At 36.8% G+C, this 19264-nt stretch overlaps 2 protein-coding genes across 2 annotated transcripts; one reads left to right on the top strand and one right to left on the bottom strand.

Annotated features, from left to right (window-relative positions):
• Positions 1-330: 330 nt before the first annotated feature.
• Positions 331-15412, bottom strand: LOC121418275 (cyclin-dependent kinase inhibitor 3-like). The gene is given in 6 exon segments (XM_041612054.1): positions 331-2135; positions 6552-6910; positions 7756-7800; positions 10653-10708; positions 11911-12011; positions 15263-15412. Coding segments are annotated over 6 exon segments (672 nt in total). The 5' UTR covers positions 15290-15412; the 3' UTR covers positions 331-2051.
• Positions 15413-15518: 106 nt separating this feature from the next.
• LOC121418276 (uncharacterized protein C3orf14 homolog) lies at positions 15519-19264 on the top strand. The gene is made up of 4 exons (XM_041612055.1): positions 15519-15685; positions 16541-16664; positions 17193-17267; positions 18489-19264. Exons 1-4 carry the CDS (start codon positions 15630-15632, stop codon positions 18579-18581), a joined length of 348 nt encoding a protein of 115 aa, XP_041467989.1. The 5' UTR covers positions 15519-15629; the 3' UTR covers positions 18582-19264.

The raw sequence follows: 19264 nt of genomic DNA on the forward strand, positions 1-19264 counted from the left end.
AAATTCTCAAACCAAGATGAAACATGTGTAAAAGTGCATGTATTAGAACTAATAAACCCTGAAAACAACCATTATTGAGAACAAAAAGCTAAAACTACAAGGCAAACCCCCATTTTGTAAATAGGTGTCTTATAGACGCCTACATGTAAATAGTACACATAAGTGTATGGGATGAAATTAAGATGGTGTTTCCGGTCACTTTATATTTCAATTTTTGAAGCACTAAATAATTATTTTCGAATGCAATTTTTTCTGGGCTTCATTTTTGTAACATATCACAGACATAGGTGACAAGTGTGACCTTCTAGCTCAGATTTTTTGAAAGTCAAACCAATGTTAACCAATCACTTTAATATAATTCAGTATCAAAATAGAGGAATCATAAGGATGAACCCAGGTCGAAATGATACAGTGCCGTATTAGAAAAGTAACAATATGATTGAAGATTAAAGTAGCTTTGATTAAGACCTCACAAAGGAATGTACATGTACACCCTTACGTCTTTCTTAGCACAAAAAAATTGTGCTTGTGAGTTGTAAGAAAAGGGCAAAATTAAGATGCTGTGATTTCTCCACATCATAATTTATAAGATTTATAACAAGAGGTGAAAATAGGCCAGGGCTAATTTAGATTATATAGTGTACACCCTTTTATAAGCAAGCATGAAATACATGTACCTGTGATCCTTATCATATATTCTGTCTGTATTACCAATCCCATCCTAAAAATCATAATGTGTTGATATATATACATAAAATAGACACTAAATATAATTTGTCTGTACACTTTACATATTTGATTTCTTATTGAATTTTCCTGTAAAAAATATATACAATAAAATATCAATTTGTCATTGAGGCTTTATGCAAAATAAAAGGTCTAAAGTCTACTGCAAAGCATATGTGAAGAATCATTTTATGCCAGGGAGAGAGCTTCAGAAGTTAGTTTATTAATTCGCTTGGACTTTATTTAGATCTACATGTTTAAGTTGTAATAGAAATGGCTTGTAACTTGGAGACTATACATGCATTTTTCAAATAAGACAAGATTTTTTCCAATATTATTATTATTGCAATTAAAATACATGATTTTAAGATATACAATGGTGAGAACAAGACATTCCCAGGACAAATTTATACGTTGGGCACTCTGCCGAGTGGATTTGGCGCATTACAAATCCCATACATTATTATTATATTATATGTCTCCTCTTCTGTTTTGGAAAAAAAAAATGGAAAATGCCTCATTTCCATTTTCCCCATCATCACTATCCTGTTGACAAGGCCTTGTGACTTGGCTATATAATTTGTCAAATAGTGGCTTAAATGAGAATAGCGGTAGAAGAGAGTTGCGAGACCCGGTTGAACTTTGGTGACTTCAGTCGCGAGGCCTTTTGGATTCTTGCAGAGACATAAAGTTATGTATTATTCATGAGCATGCAGATGCGCCAATCTGCACCGTCGATGCTGACGACATCATCAGACTGGTTACTTTGACATTCACTGTAGTACTGCATTATGGGATTCATTGTTTCATCGCTCTTTGATTGGCTTCTTCCTCTCAAAAAGCGGAATCAAGCAAGGAACAAAGAGTGATTTTAAGACCGATGCTGGTGATGGAAGCAAAATTCCCAGGCTCCGAAACCTAATCTCCGTTTACACAAGTAATACAAAACTGACAGCTCAACACCTAGTGAGTTCCTTTACAGGACCATCTTCATTCTATGTTATACTCCTGTAAAAACTGACCTAACACCAACACTAAAACGTCAACACTGCATTGAAATCACCCAGTTATGGTTACAAAGATATCCAAGTCAGGTTCCTTAATGTTCTGTGGCTGGCTCGTCCACCTGGGTTTGAATGATTAGTCTCTCTTTCTTATTTTACTAGTCCCTTGGTTTCTGACATATATGTAATGATAGACGTGGGGCCTTTCCTACAGGCCCCACGTCTGGTTTGCTGCCAATAAGTGACAAAGAAATATAAAGGAAAAGAATGCACCAATCCCTCCGGTAGGCTTCATATCAATCAGCTTGCAGAAGAAAGTATTTAGCGAGATACTGACCGCCTATTTGATCTTGTAGCTTCATATTCTTCTCTCATCTTTCGGAAGTCGCTCACAAAGTTGTATTGCTGTAAGTCAAATAATATAAAGGAAGAAAATGTGAAGAATGTGATTACGACGTGGGGGAACTGGAATGGAATCATTCTCATCATTCTTAAGTGAGCATTTAGTTGCTCGCACAGCAGTACCAGAATCTTTTAGTGATAGAAAATATTTATATTTCATATACAGGGGTATTTCATTTCTTTGTAATGAAAGTAGTATAATACCCGAAAGCAAAGCATGAACAATTTCAAAAGTACATACATAATTTATATTATTATATACTATTGATATTACTCTGCAACATCTTTGTTACCCCATATTTTCAGGAATGCAATTAATCAAAGTACATGTAGACCGTTTCTTCGTGCTTCTATTGGCAAGCATTGCAGGGATATAAAACAAAAATATTTGTTTCATTTCGTTTTAATTTCATACACAGGCATGTTAAGGTTTCTTTAAAAAAATGTATTCCATCTTGTTGCTTTCACGGAAAGAGGACTTTAATCAGTCCCGTTTAATGTTTCCAACTCTGTTCCACCAGCATGCAAGCAAAACTGCTGGGCCCCGCCTCACAACGAGTTACGATTGATCCAATCAACCGCAACTATACAGAAAGCCAGCAATATCAACATCTAAAATACACGTTTGTTCAAAATATTTTTTGGCTATTCATCCATTCATCCATTTCTTGACAATTCAGAGTGCTTTTCTTTGTTGTCAAAGGACATTGAGCAAATTTCCGAAAGAAAAAATGGTGACATTGAAGGATTTCCATTGTACTTGATTGGATCAATATAATAATAACTAGAATTTAATTCGTCATGCGGACGAATTAGGTGGTCTGTCATGATTTGTCATTCAGTGTCGGCTGATGTATGAAATAAATCATTTAGATATCATTGATAATCTTGATCGTAGACATCCTAAGAATAAGTTTTGACCATTACTAAATGTGATTATTGATGTGGTGATGACAATCGTCAGACATACATCTTCAAACAGATTCATACAAGATAGATGATTATACCTCACGGATCAACACGGCAATGCCGGCATGATCCGGGGAGGTCCGGGATAGTTTTGCCCCAGATGACTGTGAACACGGCATCAACACGGCAGCTTCACACGGATCTACACGGATCATGCCGGCAGAGCACGTCGTCAACACGGACCAATACGTCAGCAACACGGACCTACACGTCAGCTACACGGACCACCACGTCAGCAACATGGACCTACACGTCAGCAATACGGACGAACACGTCAAATGCGTTATCCATTGAGCTAGCATATTCCCCATAGAGATTACACGTAAGCAAATTTGAGAATTACAATTCCAATTTTGCAAGCGAAATACGGGCATGATCCCGGCATCTGATCAAAAAATAGAGGCGTATTTTCGAAAGCTTAGAATCTCGGCTACAACATACTAAAAGCTCAGGGAAAACTGACAAGAAACAATGGAGATATAGCTCACGAAATAGAGGAATGTCGAATCTAGTTTTGAGAAAAGGTCATGTCCCATAGAGATTACACGCAAAATACATGTGATATGAAAAAAAGTAATTATAATCTGTTTTATCTTGCTAAATTTAAACTTTTATACCTTTAAATTATCATAAAGGATCATGTAAGAAGTGGCAAAAAGAAAAAAAAAGTGAAAAAAAAATTCATCTTGTTCACCCCAGGACTCGAACCCGCGCCCTTTAAGAAGCAGTCAAAGCCACGATATTCCCCATAGAGAATACACGTAAGCAATTTTGAGAATTACAAGTCCAATTTTGCAAGTGAAATACGGGCATGATCTCGGCATCTGATCAAAAAATGAAGGGCACATTCGCGAAAGCTTAGAATCTCAGCTACAACATACTAAAAGCTTAAAGAAAACTGACAAGAAAAAATGGAGATATGGCTCACGAAATAGAGGAATGTCGAATCTGGTTTTGAGAAAAAGTCATGTCCCATAGAGATTACACGCAAAATGAGGAAAAATGACATGCCTCTTTTCATCGCTGTTTTACGCAATGATGCGTTTCTCAAAACGAATATTCATGTTAACTAAGGAGAAAGAGTACATTCTAACCTACAACATATCGAAATCTGGGCGAAAAACGATCTATATTCGAGAAGTTACAACCAAATTTGCATAAATTTGATGACGTCATTTTTGAAAAAATGAAATTTTTAGTTTAGGCGCCATTTTGATGACGTCATGATCAAATTGAGGGACAATGGTGACATGAAATCAAATCTACAACTCATACTCTATCGATATATGAAAAAAAAATTGGGGGTCAACGGACTATTTAAAGAGCTACAGTGAATTTACAATAGGCATGTTTTTGCCCATATATGGCCTGTAGTGAGAGCTCGCGCGCACACGTGCTGCAAACTTTAACGGGTGTTAATTTCGTTATTAATGGTCGTAGAAGGTTGATCAAGGTATCAAATTGTTCAGAATTTTATTATCAATGAAATGATGTAAAAAAAACGGTGTTTCTGCGTTGCGTTATGGCGTTACGCGCGGAAACGCGCACGCATGCGTGCGCGCGCGCAAATTTTTGAAATGCTTAGAATGACCTGAAACGTACTCTCGTTCGGTCAAAAAGTGATTTTGAGCATTTTGAAATTTTGACGCACGCGTCGTGACCTCTAGGTGACCTTTAATGACATGACCTGATGACCCTTGACCTGAAGTTGATGTGATGTAAATTTGATTGATTTTTGATAATTGATAATGGAGATGTGATTGATAATGTGATTTTACAAAATGGCGCCTAGATGACGTCATCATGACCTGTTGACCTTGAAAAGCTTATTTTGACGTGTCCATGACAGAACCTATAGATGACATGAAATTCAATGAAATTGACCATGTCCATTTTGAGAAAACTTGGCGACAAGAAAATCCGTAAAAATAAATAATAAAAAGAAAATTCTGACGAAATTAAGAGGTGATCTGTCATAAATGACAGACCACCTAATAATATTCCGCATTTATATAGCGCTTAATACATCGGAGCGACGTCTCTAAGCGCTTTACAGACATATTATTACCCCGGTCATCGCATCCTTGCATGCCCGCATACAATGTATGCACCTTCTCCACTCCCTGGGGAGCATTCCAACAAGAGTTCCAAGACTCAAATGCTAGGCATACTACATATAGGCTTTCACATCCTACTGGGTAGCCATTTAACACCTGGGTGTGGAGAGTGGCAAAGTGTGGATTAACGCCTTGCCAAAGGACGCTAGGCCATGGTGGGATTCGAACACACGACCCTCTGATTACAAGGCGAGAGTCAGAACCGCTACATCAGTTGTAACTCTTTGTAAGAAGGGGCCCTGATTGGTGTGCATTCGCTTCATCTGCTTGCTGTTCAGTCTCATTCCGTTTTTTTCAATCCTATTTTGTCTCCAACCAGTTCGTCTTGTAATAATTGGACTATTGCCCGTTTGTCTTGGTCTCATTCAGGCTATACCTATTTCATCTAATATCCACTTGGTTTAACATTGGACAGAGTGGTAATTTGACCAACTGAGCATTAGACCAAATGAGAATTACGCTAAGTGGGTATCAGACCGAATGGTCTTAACTCAAGCGTTAGCAGATTACCAAAGTAGTAGACCAACGGCTTGTGTCAGACCTAGTGAATATAAAACAACATAGATCCAATACCTTGACTGTCTGAATAGCCCGTGAACCTTTGATCTGGCGAATCTTGTTGATTGTATCTTTCTACTCTATGTAGTCATCGACCCTCAGCAGTGGTAATTTGACCAACTAAGCATTGGACCAACTGAGCATTAGACCAAATGAGAATTACACTCAGTGTAGTGTCTCAGTGGGTATCAGACCACACACTTTTAACTCAAGTGGTAGGAGATTACCTAAGTAGTAGACCAACGGCTTGTGTCGGACCTAGTGAATATAAAACATCCAATACCTTGACTGTCTAAATAGCCCGTGAACCTTTGATCTGGCGAATGTTGATGATTGCATCTTTCTACTCTATGTAGTCATCGACCCTCAGCAGTGGTAATTTGACCAACTAAGCATTGGACCAAATGAGAATTATGCTAAGTGGGTATAAGATCGAATGGTCTTAACTCAAGCGGTAGTAGATTACCTAAGTAGCAGACCAACGGCTTGTGTCAGACCTAGTGAATATAAAACAACATAGATCCAATACCTTGACTGTCTGAATAGCCCGTGAACCTTTGATCTGGCGAATCTTGTTGATTGCATCTTTCTACTCTATGTAGTCATCGACCCTCAGCAGTGGTAATTTGACCAACTAAGCATTAGACCAAATGAGAATTACACTAAGTGGGTATAAGACCAAACGGTTTTAACTCAAGCGGTAGTAGATTACCTAAGTAGCAGACCAACGGCTTGTGTCAGACCTAGTGAATATAAAACAACATAGATCCAATACCTTGACTGTCTGAATAGCCCGTGAACCTTTGATCTGGCGAATCTTGTTGATTGTATCTTTCTACTCTATGTAGTCATCGACCCTCAGCAGCAGGCAGGCAGCGATGAGAGACGACCGGCCGATCCCGCCAAAGCAATGCACCAACGTGCCTGTTCCAGCATTGAGGTTGATCCGTATCTCCTCCAGCATCTTCATGCAGTTCGCCGGAGACGGGACCAGACCAGACGGGAAGGGGTAATGGTGGACGTTCAACCCTGCCGTAGTGTACTCCTGCATCAGACCACGCACCCGGTACTTGTTGAGTTCTCCTCTCGTACACAGCACAAAGACGTCCTCCACACCTTGTGATATCAGACCATCTGTTGTGAAAGAAGGCATCATAATCATTTGTATCACAGAACGTTGTCATTACAAGGGGATGCAAGTCCAGATCTATGGGGAAATTGAATCGTATGCAATCCTACCAAGCCATTTTTATTTACAAATAAATGTGAGACCATCGGACAAATGTGATTAAAAACAAAAGGAAAGCATGAATGTGACTGAACTCAGAAGGGTTATTTACTTTGGGTTGCCTGGGTTCTCAACAATCCTACAGAGCTACCAAGTCTCACGCATTATGCGTGAGACTCAAGCATTTTGGACTCTTGTTCATCCCCTCAAATTTCTGTCTCACGCAACTATCACAGCCTATCCCCATATACATTGTACACAATGTCTGTGATCTCACTCAGATTCACAGAAAATCTCACGCATAGCTGGTCTTTGAACTTGGCATCTCTGATCCTAAGTTCCAGACTCTTAACAGGTCTCACATGTTAAATCCAACAAACATATCCTATCAAACCTATTGCAAGATGCATATATTGAAATTTAAAACAGTTCTTTCTGGTTTTTATGTGATGACATAATTGAAAGCATACAAGGTTCTTTTGAACACACATCTTTGAATTCAGCATTTGCATATCCCTATCAAAGAGCTAACATTTAAGATTATATCCTGATAAGTTCATTCATTGCTTAAACAAAGAAGTGATTTAACCCTCCCCCTCCACACAGAAAGGTACTTATTCTCATTTTGCCCAATATTCTAAACATAAATTTTCAAAAATCTCCAAATGCATTCACTAAAACAAGTTTTTATTTCATATCATCCAAATGATAAGAGATGTTTCATGACATAAAACTTTGAAGAGTCACTTACTGATATCACTCTCCAAGCTCCTCCATATATCATCAAATCTACAGCCTAGAATAAAAAAAAATAATCAATTAGTACTGCAGATATACAGTTGAGGCCAAAGTTTACATACTTCCCAGGAATTCATCGAAATTTGTTCGCTTGCCAAACATTATAAAATTTACTATATCTTCAGAAATATAAATACTCCCATCATACCACGGTATCAAATGAAAGAGTGTATTAGCTCTTTCACATTGGGATTAAATGTATTCTATTGTTTGTTATAATATTTTCAAACATAGTTTCATAGAAATATATCAATGTCAAATCTATGATTCATATTACTCTATCACGTCACAACTGAACAAATCAGTGTAATCTGAAATGTTTGTGTTGAGAAGTAACTAGCACAAATATGAAGTGTTTCTGTCAAGTGTTTATTTTTTATTTGTCTAAAATATGAAGATTTTAGGGGAAAAAATGGCACCTAAATATGTTCCAGCTCCTGACGGCAAAGAAATGTGACAAAGGGGCATGACATACTCATTTGTTTGATACCAAATTCGTCATGATAGCATAAATATTTTATAAGATAGAGTAAATTTTATGTTTGGAAAATGTCAACATTTCTTTGAATTTCCTATGTGTATGTAACTTCTGGCCTTAACTGTAGATGCATCACTGAATTTAAAGGTCTTATCGAATTTGAATGTCAATCTCACGAGCAAGGTGAAATCTACCGGGGGCCCCGTTTCATAAGACTTAAAAACAATAGTAACTTTGCCATTATTGTAGCTACCATGGAATCCTTGGTCATGATTGGTTGCTGAGCCCTGTTACCACTAGTGTACCTACGGCCCGGGGGGCCACTTCCATTCACGAGTGGATAGTGGATACCATGCGCGACCATGGGGTCTCGAAAAGCACCCTAAACACGTAATTTCCATATTCTGAAAATGCACCCCTTAACAAGTATTGGCGTGTGAAACCCTACCCTTAACAAGTATTGGAAACAAAACGATACTCTTGTCAAATATTCCCTGAAATGAACCCCTAAACAAGTACAGGAATGTTTTATTGTTACGGGTCCTTTGGTTGTCGGCTTTACCTTATTTGGTTTAGTACGACCCCACCTTCTACACCTCGCGCAAATAGGACTCTAAACACGTAGTGTTGGGACAAAAAAGACATCCTTTATAAAACATTTTAATTTTGTTTCATCATCCCCGCAAATTCGACCCTAAACACGTAATTTTCCTCGCGAAATAGATACCCTTTTTTCATTATTTTTGTGTTTTTGACACCCTTTTCACGTTATGTACGTAACGTGCCCTATCGTGAAAAGGACATCCTTTTTACGTGTTTTTTTGGTCGCGCATGGTATCCACTCGTCAATGTAAGTGGCCCCCCCGGGACCTACGGGGGGGGGGGGATTGCCCCCCCGACGAGTCACAACCCATACAAGGGACATATCTCTGCCACCCCCCCCCCCCCCCCCCCGACGAGTTTTAAAGTTTTTGCTTGTCAATTTTTTTTCTGGTGCGAAATGTCCTTTATATTATATCCTGTTGAGGACCGTTTATTTTATTGCTTGTCCAATTTTTTTTCTGGTACAAAATCCTCTTAATTTGTGGTTAAAGACCTTTTTTTTTGCTTGTCAAATTTTTTGGCGGGCGATTTTGCCCCCCCCCCCCGTGGAAAACTCTAGATACACTACTGCCTGTTACTATAATGGCAAAGTTACCATAGTTGTAACTCTTTATAAAATGGGCTCCAGACAATGTCTCTCTGAGCATGGTTTAAATAACAGGCCTACTCCTTTTATAATAGCATATTTAATGCAGACTTAAAGCAAACTCAGATCTAAGCTAAAAGATATTATAGGTGTAAAAAACTAGGTGTAAAATAACCCCTTGGTAATTACCATGGTAACAGCTCAGTAACCAATCATCAAAGCTTCTTATGATAGTGAAAATAATGGCAAAATTACCATGGTTGTGAGAGTCAATATGAAACGGGCCTGTGATGGCAGAATTTTCTTAGTTCAGTTACCATTATGATACACTTGTTGATTATTAAAGGTCAAGTCCACCTCAGAAAAATGTTGATTTGAATTAATAGAGAAAAATCAGACAAGCACAATGCTGAAGATTTCATCAAAGTCGGATGTAAAATAAGAAAGTTATGCCATTTCAAAGTTTCGCTTATTTTTAACAAAATAGTTATATGAACGAGCCAGCTACATCCAAATGAGAGAGTGGATGATGTCACTCACTCACTATTTCTTTTGTTTTTTATTGTGTGAATTATACAATATTTCAATTTCTACGAATTTGATGATTAGGACCTCCTTGCCTGAAGCTCAAAATGTTAAAATAATGGAATTCCACGTGTTAAGGGAGGAATGAAACTTCATTTCACATGACAATGACGAGAAAATCAAAATATTTCATATTTCAAACAATAAAAAACAAAAGAAATAGTGAGTGAGTGACATCATCGACTCTCTCATTTGGATGTAACTGGCTCGTTCATATAACTGTTTTGTGAAATTAAGCGAAAATTTAAAATGCCATAACTTTCTTATTTTACATCTGAATTTGATGAAATTTTCAGTGTTATGCTTGTTGAATTTTTCTCTTTTTATTCAAATCAAGTTTTTGTTGGGGTGGACTTGTCCTTTAACAAAATCCCTAGCATTTTATAGATAGAGTACTTCCTACAGGTGTACATGAGCTTTGAAATGAATTAATTTCGATTCCAAATAATACAAGTTTTGTGTTAAATAATGAGAGAGGAACAAGACAAAATTCAGAATACAGAAGAAATCAGGTTCTGCTATGAGGCTAACATGTAGTATGCTCAACTGCATTAATACTCTTGTGTTTTACCATTTTGTAAACAATAAACACACATACCTGGAAGACCACTAATGCCAAGCTTTTCTGATATTCCATACTCGGATAAATCTAACCTGTAAAAAGAGAGAGAGAGAGAAAAAGAGACCGCGCAGAAAAGATGTCAGGAATAAGAACCAATTTCTATTTGTAGTAAAATTTTTGTAAGTACATCACTTTCAAATCCAATTTTCCTTAATTTGTTCTGACATCTAAACTTCATGATCATCAGAGGCCCACTAATATGAGCAAGAAAAGTATAGAAATATTTATATCATAAAAAGTATACTGGTAAACAAAAATGCTATAAACTTTGTATAAGAAAGAAATGTTCACTGCCCAGGTCTACCACAATATGAAGTTTATATAAATGAGCAATATTTTTCTCTATCTATTTTCCCCCCAGTTATCTTTGCAATGAGGGCTTGTTGAATTTGAAATACATGTTCTCCACTTGTTACTGTTGATCAATCAATCAGCAATTCAGTGTGTGCGCCCTGAAAACATTTATGGAAAGATCAGGGGGGTCCGGGGGTGTTACACAAATTAAGTACGACTTAGAATCGAACTCAAATGCCTGGTTGCATGCGGTATAAAAGACAAGACCGCATTGGTCAGATTGTGCCAAGATTACAAGCACTACTGCGTATTTGATCAAAAAGATTGCATGTTGCATATCACATACGAAATGGCATTTGAATGTGACTTAACTTAAGTCATACTTACTATATATCTTTGTGAAACACCCCCATCAGGTCAGAATCTTTGAGCTATTAAATCACCTTTAAAAGTCCAGCCATGGCTTATATCAATCTTAGGCCATCAAAGGTCTTGGATACCCTAACAATTGGGCTAAAAGAAATTTCTAGTGGCTTTTGATATATTTCTTGAGCCCTTTTCTTTATCTTACATTCTATTTATACTTTTACTTTTGTGGAGCGTTATAGCCCAGTGGATAAGTCTTCAGACCTTGAAACAGAGGGCCGTGGGTTCGAATCCCAGCCATGACGTGATTTCCTTCAGCAAGAAATTTATCCACATTGTGCTGCACTCAACCCAGGTGAGGTGAATGGGTTCTAGGCAGGATTAATTCCTTGAATGCATCAGCGCTGAGCTAAAGCTGGCGTAATAATGATAATAAAAACGCACCTCGGAATAGAACATTTCTAGATAGATGGCACTTATAAATGCCTATTATCATTATTACTCAAATAAACATGTATCCCTGTGGAAAAATAAAAAATTCAGGGCCTTAAGTCCAGTATTACTAGTCTCTTACCAATCAATCTGAAATGGTGATTTATCAACAGCTTCTTCATCATCATCTGAAGAATCAAATCCACTGCTACAAGCTCTCACTGATTTGTCATCGCTTCTCCCCTTTAAACAAGGTACAACAACATATAACTTGGTGTAAATTATTATTGTTACATATGCTTGGACTTAGAGAAAAAAAATCTTCTTTTAAAATTCTGTAAACAAAAGAATTTCCACAAATTATAGAATACTGGACAAATCCCTACATGCTACATGTATGGGCGAAAATTCCTGACAATTCTTTGATAACAGAGCTTTTCTAAATTTTGAGTAGTTGTATTTGAAATCTCAAACCAGAGCTTAATATATTACACTGGAAAATGGAAACTTATAAGCTACAAACTTTACAAAGCACAATGTAAGTTTCATGTGTATACATTTCCAGCCAATTATTTTGCTTTTAAAAGAAAAAACTCAAATTGGCAGATGGTTTCAACACAGGCTTCATTGTATGTATATGTATGTGTAGTCATAATGATGTCAGCAGGGCTGTGATTTCATCTATAGGATAAATTATTTATAATTACAAATTCCACATTTCCATATTATGAATACAATTAGAAAAAAATATTCAGAGGAAAATGGCATTGACATTCAGAACTAAAATACATGGAAAGCTGCAGCTCTAATTGACGTTTTTTTGAACTAACCTAATTCTTGTGGTCCAAAAGATTTTGATAAATTAAAGAAATGATAAATTTATGTAATCGTATCCCAAAATGTGAAATCATATTAAAAAACAAGTTGGTTAGATTTTTCAATATAACAATGCACAGTCATAATTAAAACCACTGTAAAATCATTGAATTGATAATTTCATCCCAATATGAGCTGCCATAGGAATAACCCAGACGAGCGAATAGACGGCGCTCGTCTGGGTTACCAAAATATATTGGGCCATCAAAGCCTTCAGGGGCTGATTGCATGAAAGGAAGGGTCTTTGCAAGAACCGTCTTTCGTGTCGCACATTTATTATGATGCGCCATTTGAAACGCATTTTAAATAATGCGTTTACCTGCAAACATATTTGTTAAAGGGGAAGTTCACCCTGACAAAAAGTTTACTGTAAAAATAGCAGAAAAAAATAATAAAAATATTGCCGAAGTTTTGAGAAAAATTCATCAAATAATTAAAAAGTTATTAGAATTTCAATTATTTGATTTGTGACGTCATATGCGAGCAACATTCATACATAGCGAATGGTAAAAAATCAATGAAATGTCATTTTCTCAGAAAATTGAAAATGGTTTTCACTGTAGCTTTTGTATATCAATAGACTAATCATTTTACACCCGATCATGAAAAGAAAACAAAATTAAGTCGTCAGGAACCATACAAAATTTGAAATTCATACATTTTATATTACATAACACATGGGGCAGCTGCTCGTTTATGACGTCACAAATCCAAAATTTTGAACTCTAATAACTTTCTTACTCTTTAACGGATTTTCCTCAAACCTTCACCAATATTTTTTACTATTTTTTCTGCTATTTTTACAACAAAGTTTTCTTCAGGGTGAAATTCCCCTTTAACAAACTGATGTGATATATCATGAAATTGTATACAAATTGATTGAAATGCTGGCCAACAAATTTTATTTGTTTATCATACATTTCAGAAACATCCTGCATACAGCGCTAATCATAAAAGATGGGCGACATGAAAGATGGTCCTTGGAAAGACCCTTTCGTGCAATCGGCCCCAGGACTCTGTGACATGATATTTAAGAATATTTTTACATATACTTTTTCATCATCCGTGATGAAAAAATGTAAGTAAAAATATTTCAAAATATCATCAGAGTCCTCAAGGCTAGGGCCATCACACAAACTTGTTAGTACTTTTTGTATTTGTACCTGTATTTGTAGACCTTCCACCCACCCCCACCGACCATGCCGAGTTGCCGACTAGCGACTATCTATACCTTCAGCCCCTTTTTCAAGTCCAATGTCATAATCGATAGTGAGAATAACCAAACTAGCACCATATGTTAACTGTCTGTCACTCATGACAAATGACTGTAGTTTTATCAGTCGCATGATCTGTAAAAAAGTCACTATGACTTTTAAAGTGTATTTGACTCATGACATGGATTCTATTGATTAATAATCATATGGCAAGTTCCCAAGTCTGCGCAGTCCCCCTTGTCTGCGCACACGCGTATCTGCACGATTCTAGTAAAAGAAGATACGCAACGAGCACAAACTTTACACATGCAATACATAGACAGGCATTCATAAAACAATCCGACTCAAAATGGTGGAAAAATAATGAATTTAGGGCATTTCATGTGACAGCCTCAAAATGCAGCCTTTCTCATCAAAATCCCTGAATCGTGTGCAAAGTGAATGAGTGTGCAGACATGGGGCGCACGGCCAATATGGGAGACTCTCTCCAATAGGGGAGACAATCTCCCACATTGGAGACTTGCTTTGCAAAAGGACAAAAGAAACAACACCAACAAAAGCACAAATTTTTCCACCCAAAAGTTTGTCTCGCTGAGGTCAGAAGCCCATTTGTTTTGTGTGTGGATGACAACAAAAATCCTTATCTAAACAAAAGTAGATGGTGAATTCTAAAGTAGACGGTGAAAAGATGTACATTTTCATGAGGAATCTGCTTATCAAATTTTTATTTGCCGCCATGGTAATCCTTTTGCCGCAAATTAAACAAAGGAAATTAGTCTCCAAAACTGGAGACTGTCTCTGAAATTGGATACCCAAATTCTTTATAAAAGTCTCTGATATTGGAGATAATCTCCCACATTGGAGACAGTCTCCAATATTGGCCGTGCGCCTCTACTGCTCTTAGTCTTAATAATATGAGGAATATCATTAACTGAAAAATTTTGTGAAATAAGAAGAAATTCATGTTAAATCTTAACTAAAATTAAAAAAATCAAATTGTTACTAGGTGCGCAGACTGTCTTGGCCTTTGTTTGGGGCCCACCATCTGGCCATTAATATTGGAAACTAAAAAAGCTGTGTCCCCTTTCAACAACAGTTGTTCAATTCTTTCTCTGCGCTGCTTTTCTGCAGCTAGCAGCTTAGGATTTGTTGAATCATATAACAGACGGATTTCAGCTGTCTACAAACTACAAAAGTACAAAGTAGAGGACCGGGAAGATCCTGCAGCATGCGTGATGGCGTACCACTTCGCCCTGCCGCTAGCCGGCAGTCGCCGGGATGCCGAGGCATGGCAATGCCAATGGAGCTCCTTTACCTGAGTTACAGTGCAAGTTTGCAACGCACCCGACGCCCTCCATAATATCAGTCATCATTTATTTTAATTGTTTATTTAAACTTACTTACTCGTAAAGTATCAGTAGGAACTCCCATAGTTGATGAAATAGAGTTTATATTTCTACACTGATCGTCTCAATCAAGATAGTTGGGCCCGAATAATCTGCAAGACCGCAGTTTGTCGAGGAGATTTGACCACAAGTCGCAGCAGAATGTACACGTACACAAACGCTAGCAAAGCAAAGCATATTGTTTACAAATTTGAAGTTTGGTGCGGCTTACTCCGGATTACGTGATTGGACCTTCATGTCTCCTTTGCCACGCCCATTATGAGACAAAATTGTAAACATTGTTTACTCCGCATTGCCGTGTTAGTTATAGACTAGTATTTCGGATTTTTTTTGGTGATCTATTTTGTACGTGTTGAAACTGAAGGATGGAAATGCAATGGCTAGAAAAGGAGATCGAATTGAACATGAAACACGAAGATATGTAAGTAGAATTTGAATTCTGATGTAAAGCCGGCTAAAAATGCCCTCTAAAAATAATGCTGCGGCGCGGCATAGACGCCCGTGGCGTCGTGACGTCCACAGCAAAGCCAGTGCTGTCCCGACCCGTACGGAGAGCTGAGTCGAGCAAGCTAGAGAGCCGAGGGAAGTCAATTGGATGGTCAATTGGGTTCAGGGAGTTGGGGTGTAGATTTTTGATAAAAATTTTTGTTGTTGAGTGGAGTTCTACTAATAGACTACAACAATTTTTAAAATCTAAAATCTACACGTTCGCATTCTTGTTTTATATCTGTTTGTTTTACATAGAAATTAGATCAAAATTGTCTGACAAATGTTGATTGAGGTTTGTTGAGAGATCTAGAGCCAGTATAGGTGCAGTGGTATAATGAGCTATGAGTATGAGCCTAAAATTTTGAGGGAGCTAGATAATGGTGTATGGCATGAAATTTATCAAAAGCTGTGAGAGAGAGCAAGCAAAAATTTCGATATTTTTGTTGCGAAATCCAAATTTGTGATATATTTTGACATAATTAATATTCAGAAAATAATCATATTTCACCCTTACCCTTCTCCCCCAGCCCCCATCTGTACCCCAGTGTGTAGGTTGAATATATCAACTGATAGCAGACATAATTTTGCTTATAGTTGCAGATGTCACATGGTTAAAAAAGCTTGTTGTCAGTTATTCAGCAGGAAGAATGTTTGTTTCTTGCATCTGGCCCATTCACATTGTTTGGTGACATATATATATGCATAGATATTGGATCTATTGGATCTATAACTACATTTATAAATGTTTTTGTTAAAAAAATTCTTTCCATTTTAATTCTCATATCAGAGTATCCAGAAGAGAGTTTCTCTTACAAAAGTCAACAGAGAATCTCAACAATCAAGAAGTATTCCAGTCTTCGGCTGCAAGTTATAGGAGCAGAGCAACCAAGAGAAATAAAAAACTACTTCAGGTATGACGCATCCATATTTAAGTTAGCACATATCACAGTTGGTGAAGATGACGAGCAATTCAAAACTATCACTTTTAAGGCAAGCTGGGTCTTTCTGAATCAAAGCTGAGGAAATAAACATCGACCCAGCTAAGCAAGGAAGTGATGGTTTATCCACCACTTCACAAATGAACTATAATTATGAATTATAATATATTTTTTGTAATTAACATTTTGAATCGCAGATGTTGCAGAAAGCTGTAAGACAGGGAATCATATAGGCCTACTAAGGTTTTATTTCTGCTCTTGCACTCTGTTCCGATATACTTGTAGTGTTATTGACAATATGGTGAGTTGACAAGATTAAAACAGAATGAGTGTAATTAGAAGAAGCAAGAAGAGAGGAGGGGTGGGGGTGTCTTAGAATTGATAATGAAACAAAACAAAACATTTGTTTTGAATATAGAACTTGCTGCTAAAGTGCCTGTGATTTAAAGCATACTGTTGTTTGCCACTATATGTTTTCTTGTCTTTATTTATTTTTCCAAGGATATAGACACATGTAAAGAAAGCATCAAGAAAAGCTTAGGGAAGCCACAACCGACTGAGCTTGTTACTTTAAAGGTATATCTTCATGTTACTCATTCGGTATTGTAAACTAAAATCGAATAATCTTTAAGCTTCATCCAACCTTAAAGGGGAAGTTCACCCTGAAGAAAAGTTTGTTGTGAAAATAGCAGAAAAAATAATAAGAAATATTGCCGAAGGTTTGAGGAAAATCCGTTAAAGATCAAGAAAGTTATTAGAATTCAAAGTTTTGGATTTGTGACGTCATAAATGAGCAGCTGCCCCCTATGTTATGTAATATAAAATGCATGAATTTCAAATTTTGTATGGTTCCTGTCATGACTTAAGTTTGTTTCTATTCATGATTGGGTTTGAAATGATTTGTATATTGATATACGAAAACTACAGTAAAAAACATTTTCAATTTTTTGAGAAAATGAGATTTCATTATTTTTTTACCATTCACTATGTAGGAATGCTGCTCGCATATGACGTCACAAATCAAATAATTAAAATTCTAAAACTTTTTAGTTCTTTTATGAATTTTTCTTAAACCTTCGGCAATATTTTTTATTAGTTTTTCTGCTATTTTAACAACAAACTTTTTGTCAGGGTGAACTTCCCCTTTAAGGTTGCTTATTTTCAACAAAATAGTTATATGAACGAGCCAGTAACATCCAAATAATAATAATAATAATAGGTCCATTTATATAGCGCAGCTACTATGTGCATATACTCTACTGCGCTTTGATAATTGGTATCATATTATTACCCCGGCTGTAGCTGAGCCGCCATATTAATAGGCGCTAAAGCGTTCAAGGAAAAATCCTACCGGGTACCCATTCACCTCACCTGGGTCGAGTGCAGCACAATGTGGATAAATTTCTTGCTGAAGGAAATTACGCCATGGCTGGGATTCGAACCCACGACCCTCTGTTTCAAAGTCTGAAGACTAATCCACTGGGCCACAACGCTCCAAATGAGAGAGTCGATGACGTCACTCACTATTGTTGAAAAAGATAGAGCTACCATACTTTTTGCACAGAGGAAAGCCAAAAATAAGCTGAAAAAAAATCTGAAATCAGCTAACAATCTGAACTCTCACACCCCTGTTTATTGTGCATACCACATCAAAGAATTGTGCCCTAAGGAATGTGGGCTTGTCCGTAAAATATTCAAATTTAAGACCTTGAGAATTTCCTTTGTATGAAGCACTACATAGTGACGGATCATAATGATTGATGTTGAGTATATGTTTCCTTTTTTTTGGCTTATCAGGAGAAATACTGGGCCTTGATTGAAGAGGAATTACCCGCGTGGAAGTCAGATGTGAAATCAGCGAGAAAGAGTAATCCATCGAGTGCTAGATGATCAAATATTCTTATCTTTCCTTGTGTAGTTTGTGCAATACATACATTGAATCCGTCCATCGGATAATTCTTCTATATTAAGAGAATTCAGACTTTGTTATGCCTGCACTATATCAGTCTTTCTTTCATGTATAGCAGATTCACCTTGAAATTCTTTAAAATGATTTATTAATGTTGAAGAGTATGTTGTTTATTCTCTGATATAATAGCCATTTTTTTTGTAGACAGCCCTGTGAAAAACCCCACAATCAAATCAACTGCACAGTGGATTACAATGAGAAAATCTACTGTAAACCATGTAGGCCTAAAAATATGCAATCATGAAAAAAATGAAATCACATATTTGTTAGTCCTTTTTTTTGTACATTAAAATGAAAAAAAAACTGAATAGATTTTTACTTATTTTGATAGTCAGGATTATCATTAAGACTGAATATGGTGTTAATATATTTGGAGGTTATGGCTGTGCTCATATTGTTCAGTAATCTTGAATTTCAACATTGACCTCATTTGTTATGACGATAGGTATGACGTCAGTTGACAACTTACGATTCCAGAGAACGTCTAGGAAAACGGAAGTTGAGATGCATAAAGCACGTGTATGGGGATGATTTTCTTGTCATGTCTGAACACTATACACAGACCTGCCAACCATTACGTTTTTGGCGCATTTAGTACGTTTTT

This window comes from Lytechinus variegatus, chromosome 7 (assembly GCF_018143015.1).
Source record: "Lytechinus variegatus isolate NC3 chromosome 7, Lvar_3.0, whole genome shotgun sequence".
Taxonomy (NCBI): domain Eukaryota; kingdom Metazoa; phylum Echinodermata; class Echinoidea; order Temnopleuroida; family Toxopneustidae; genus Lytechinus; species Lytechinus variegatus.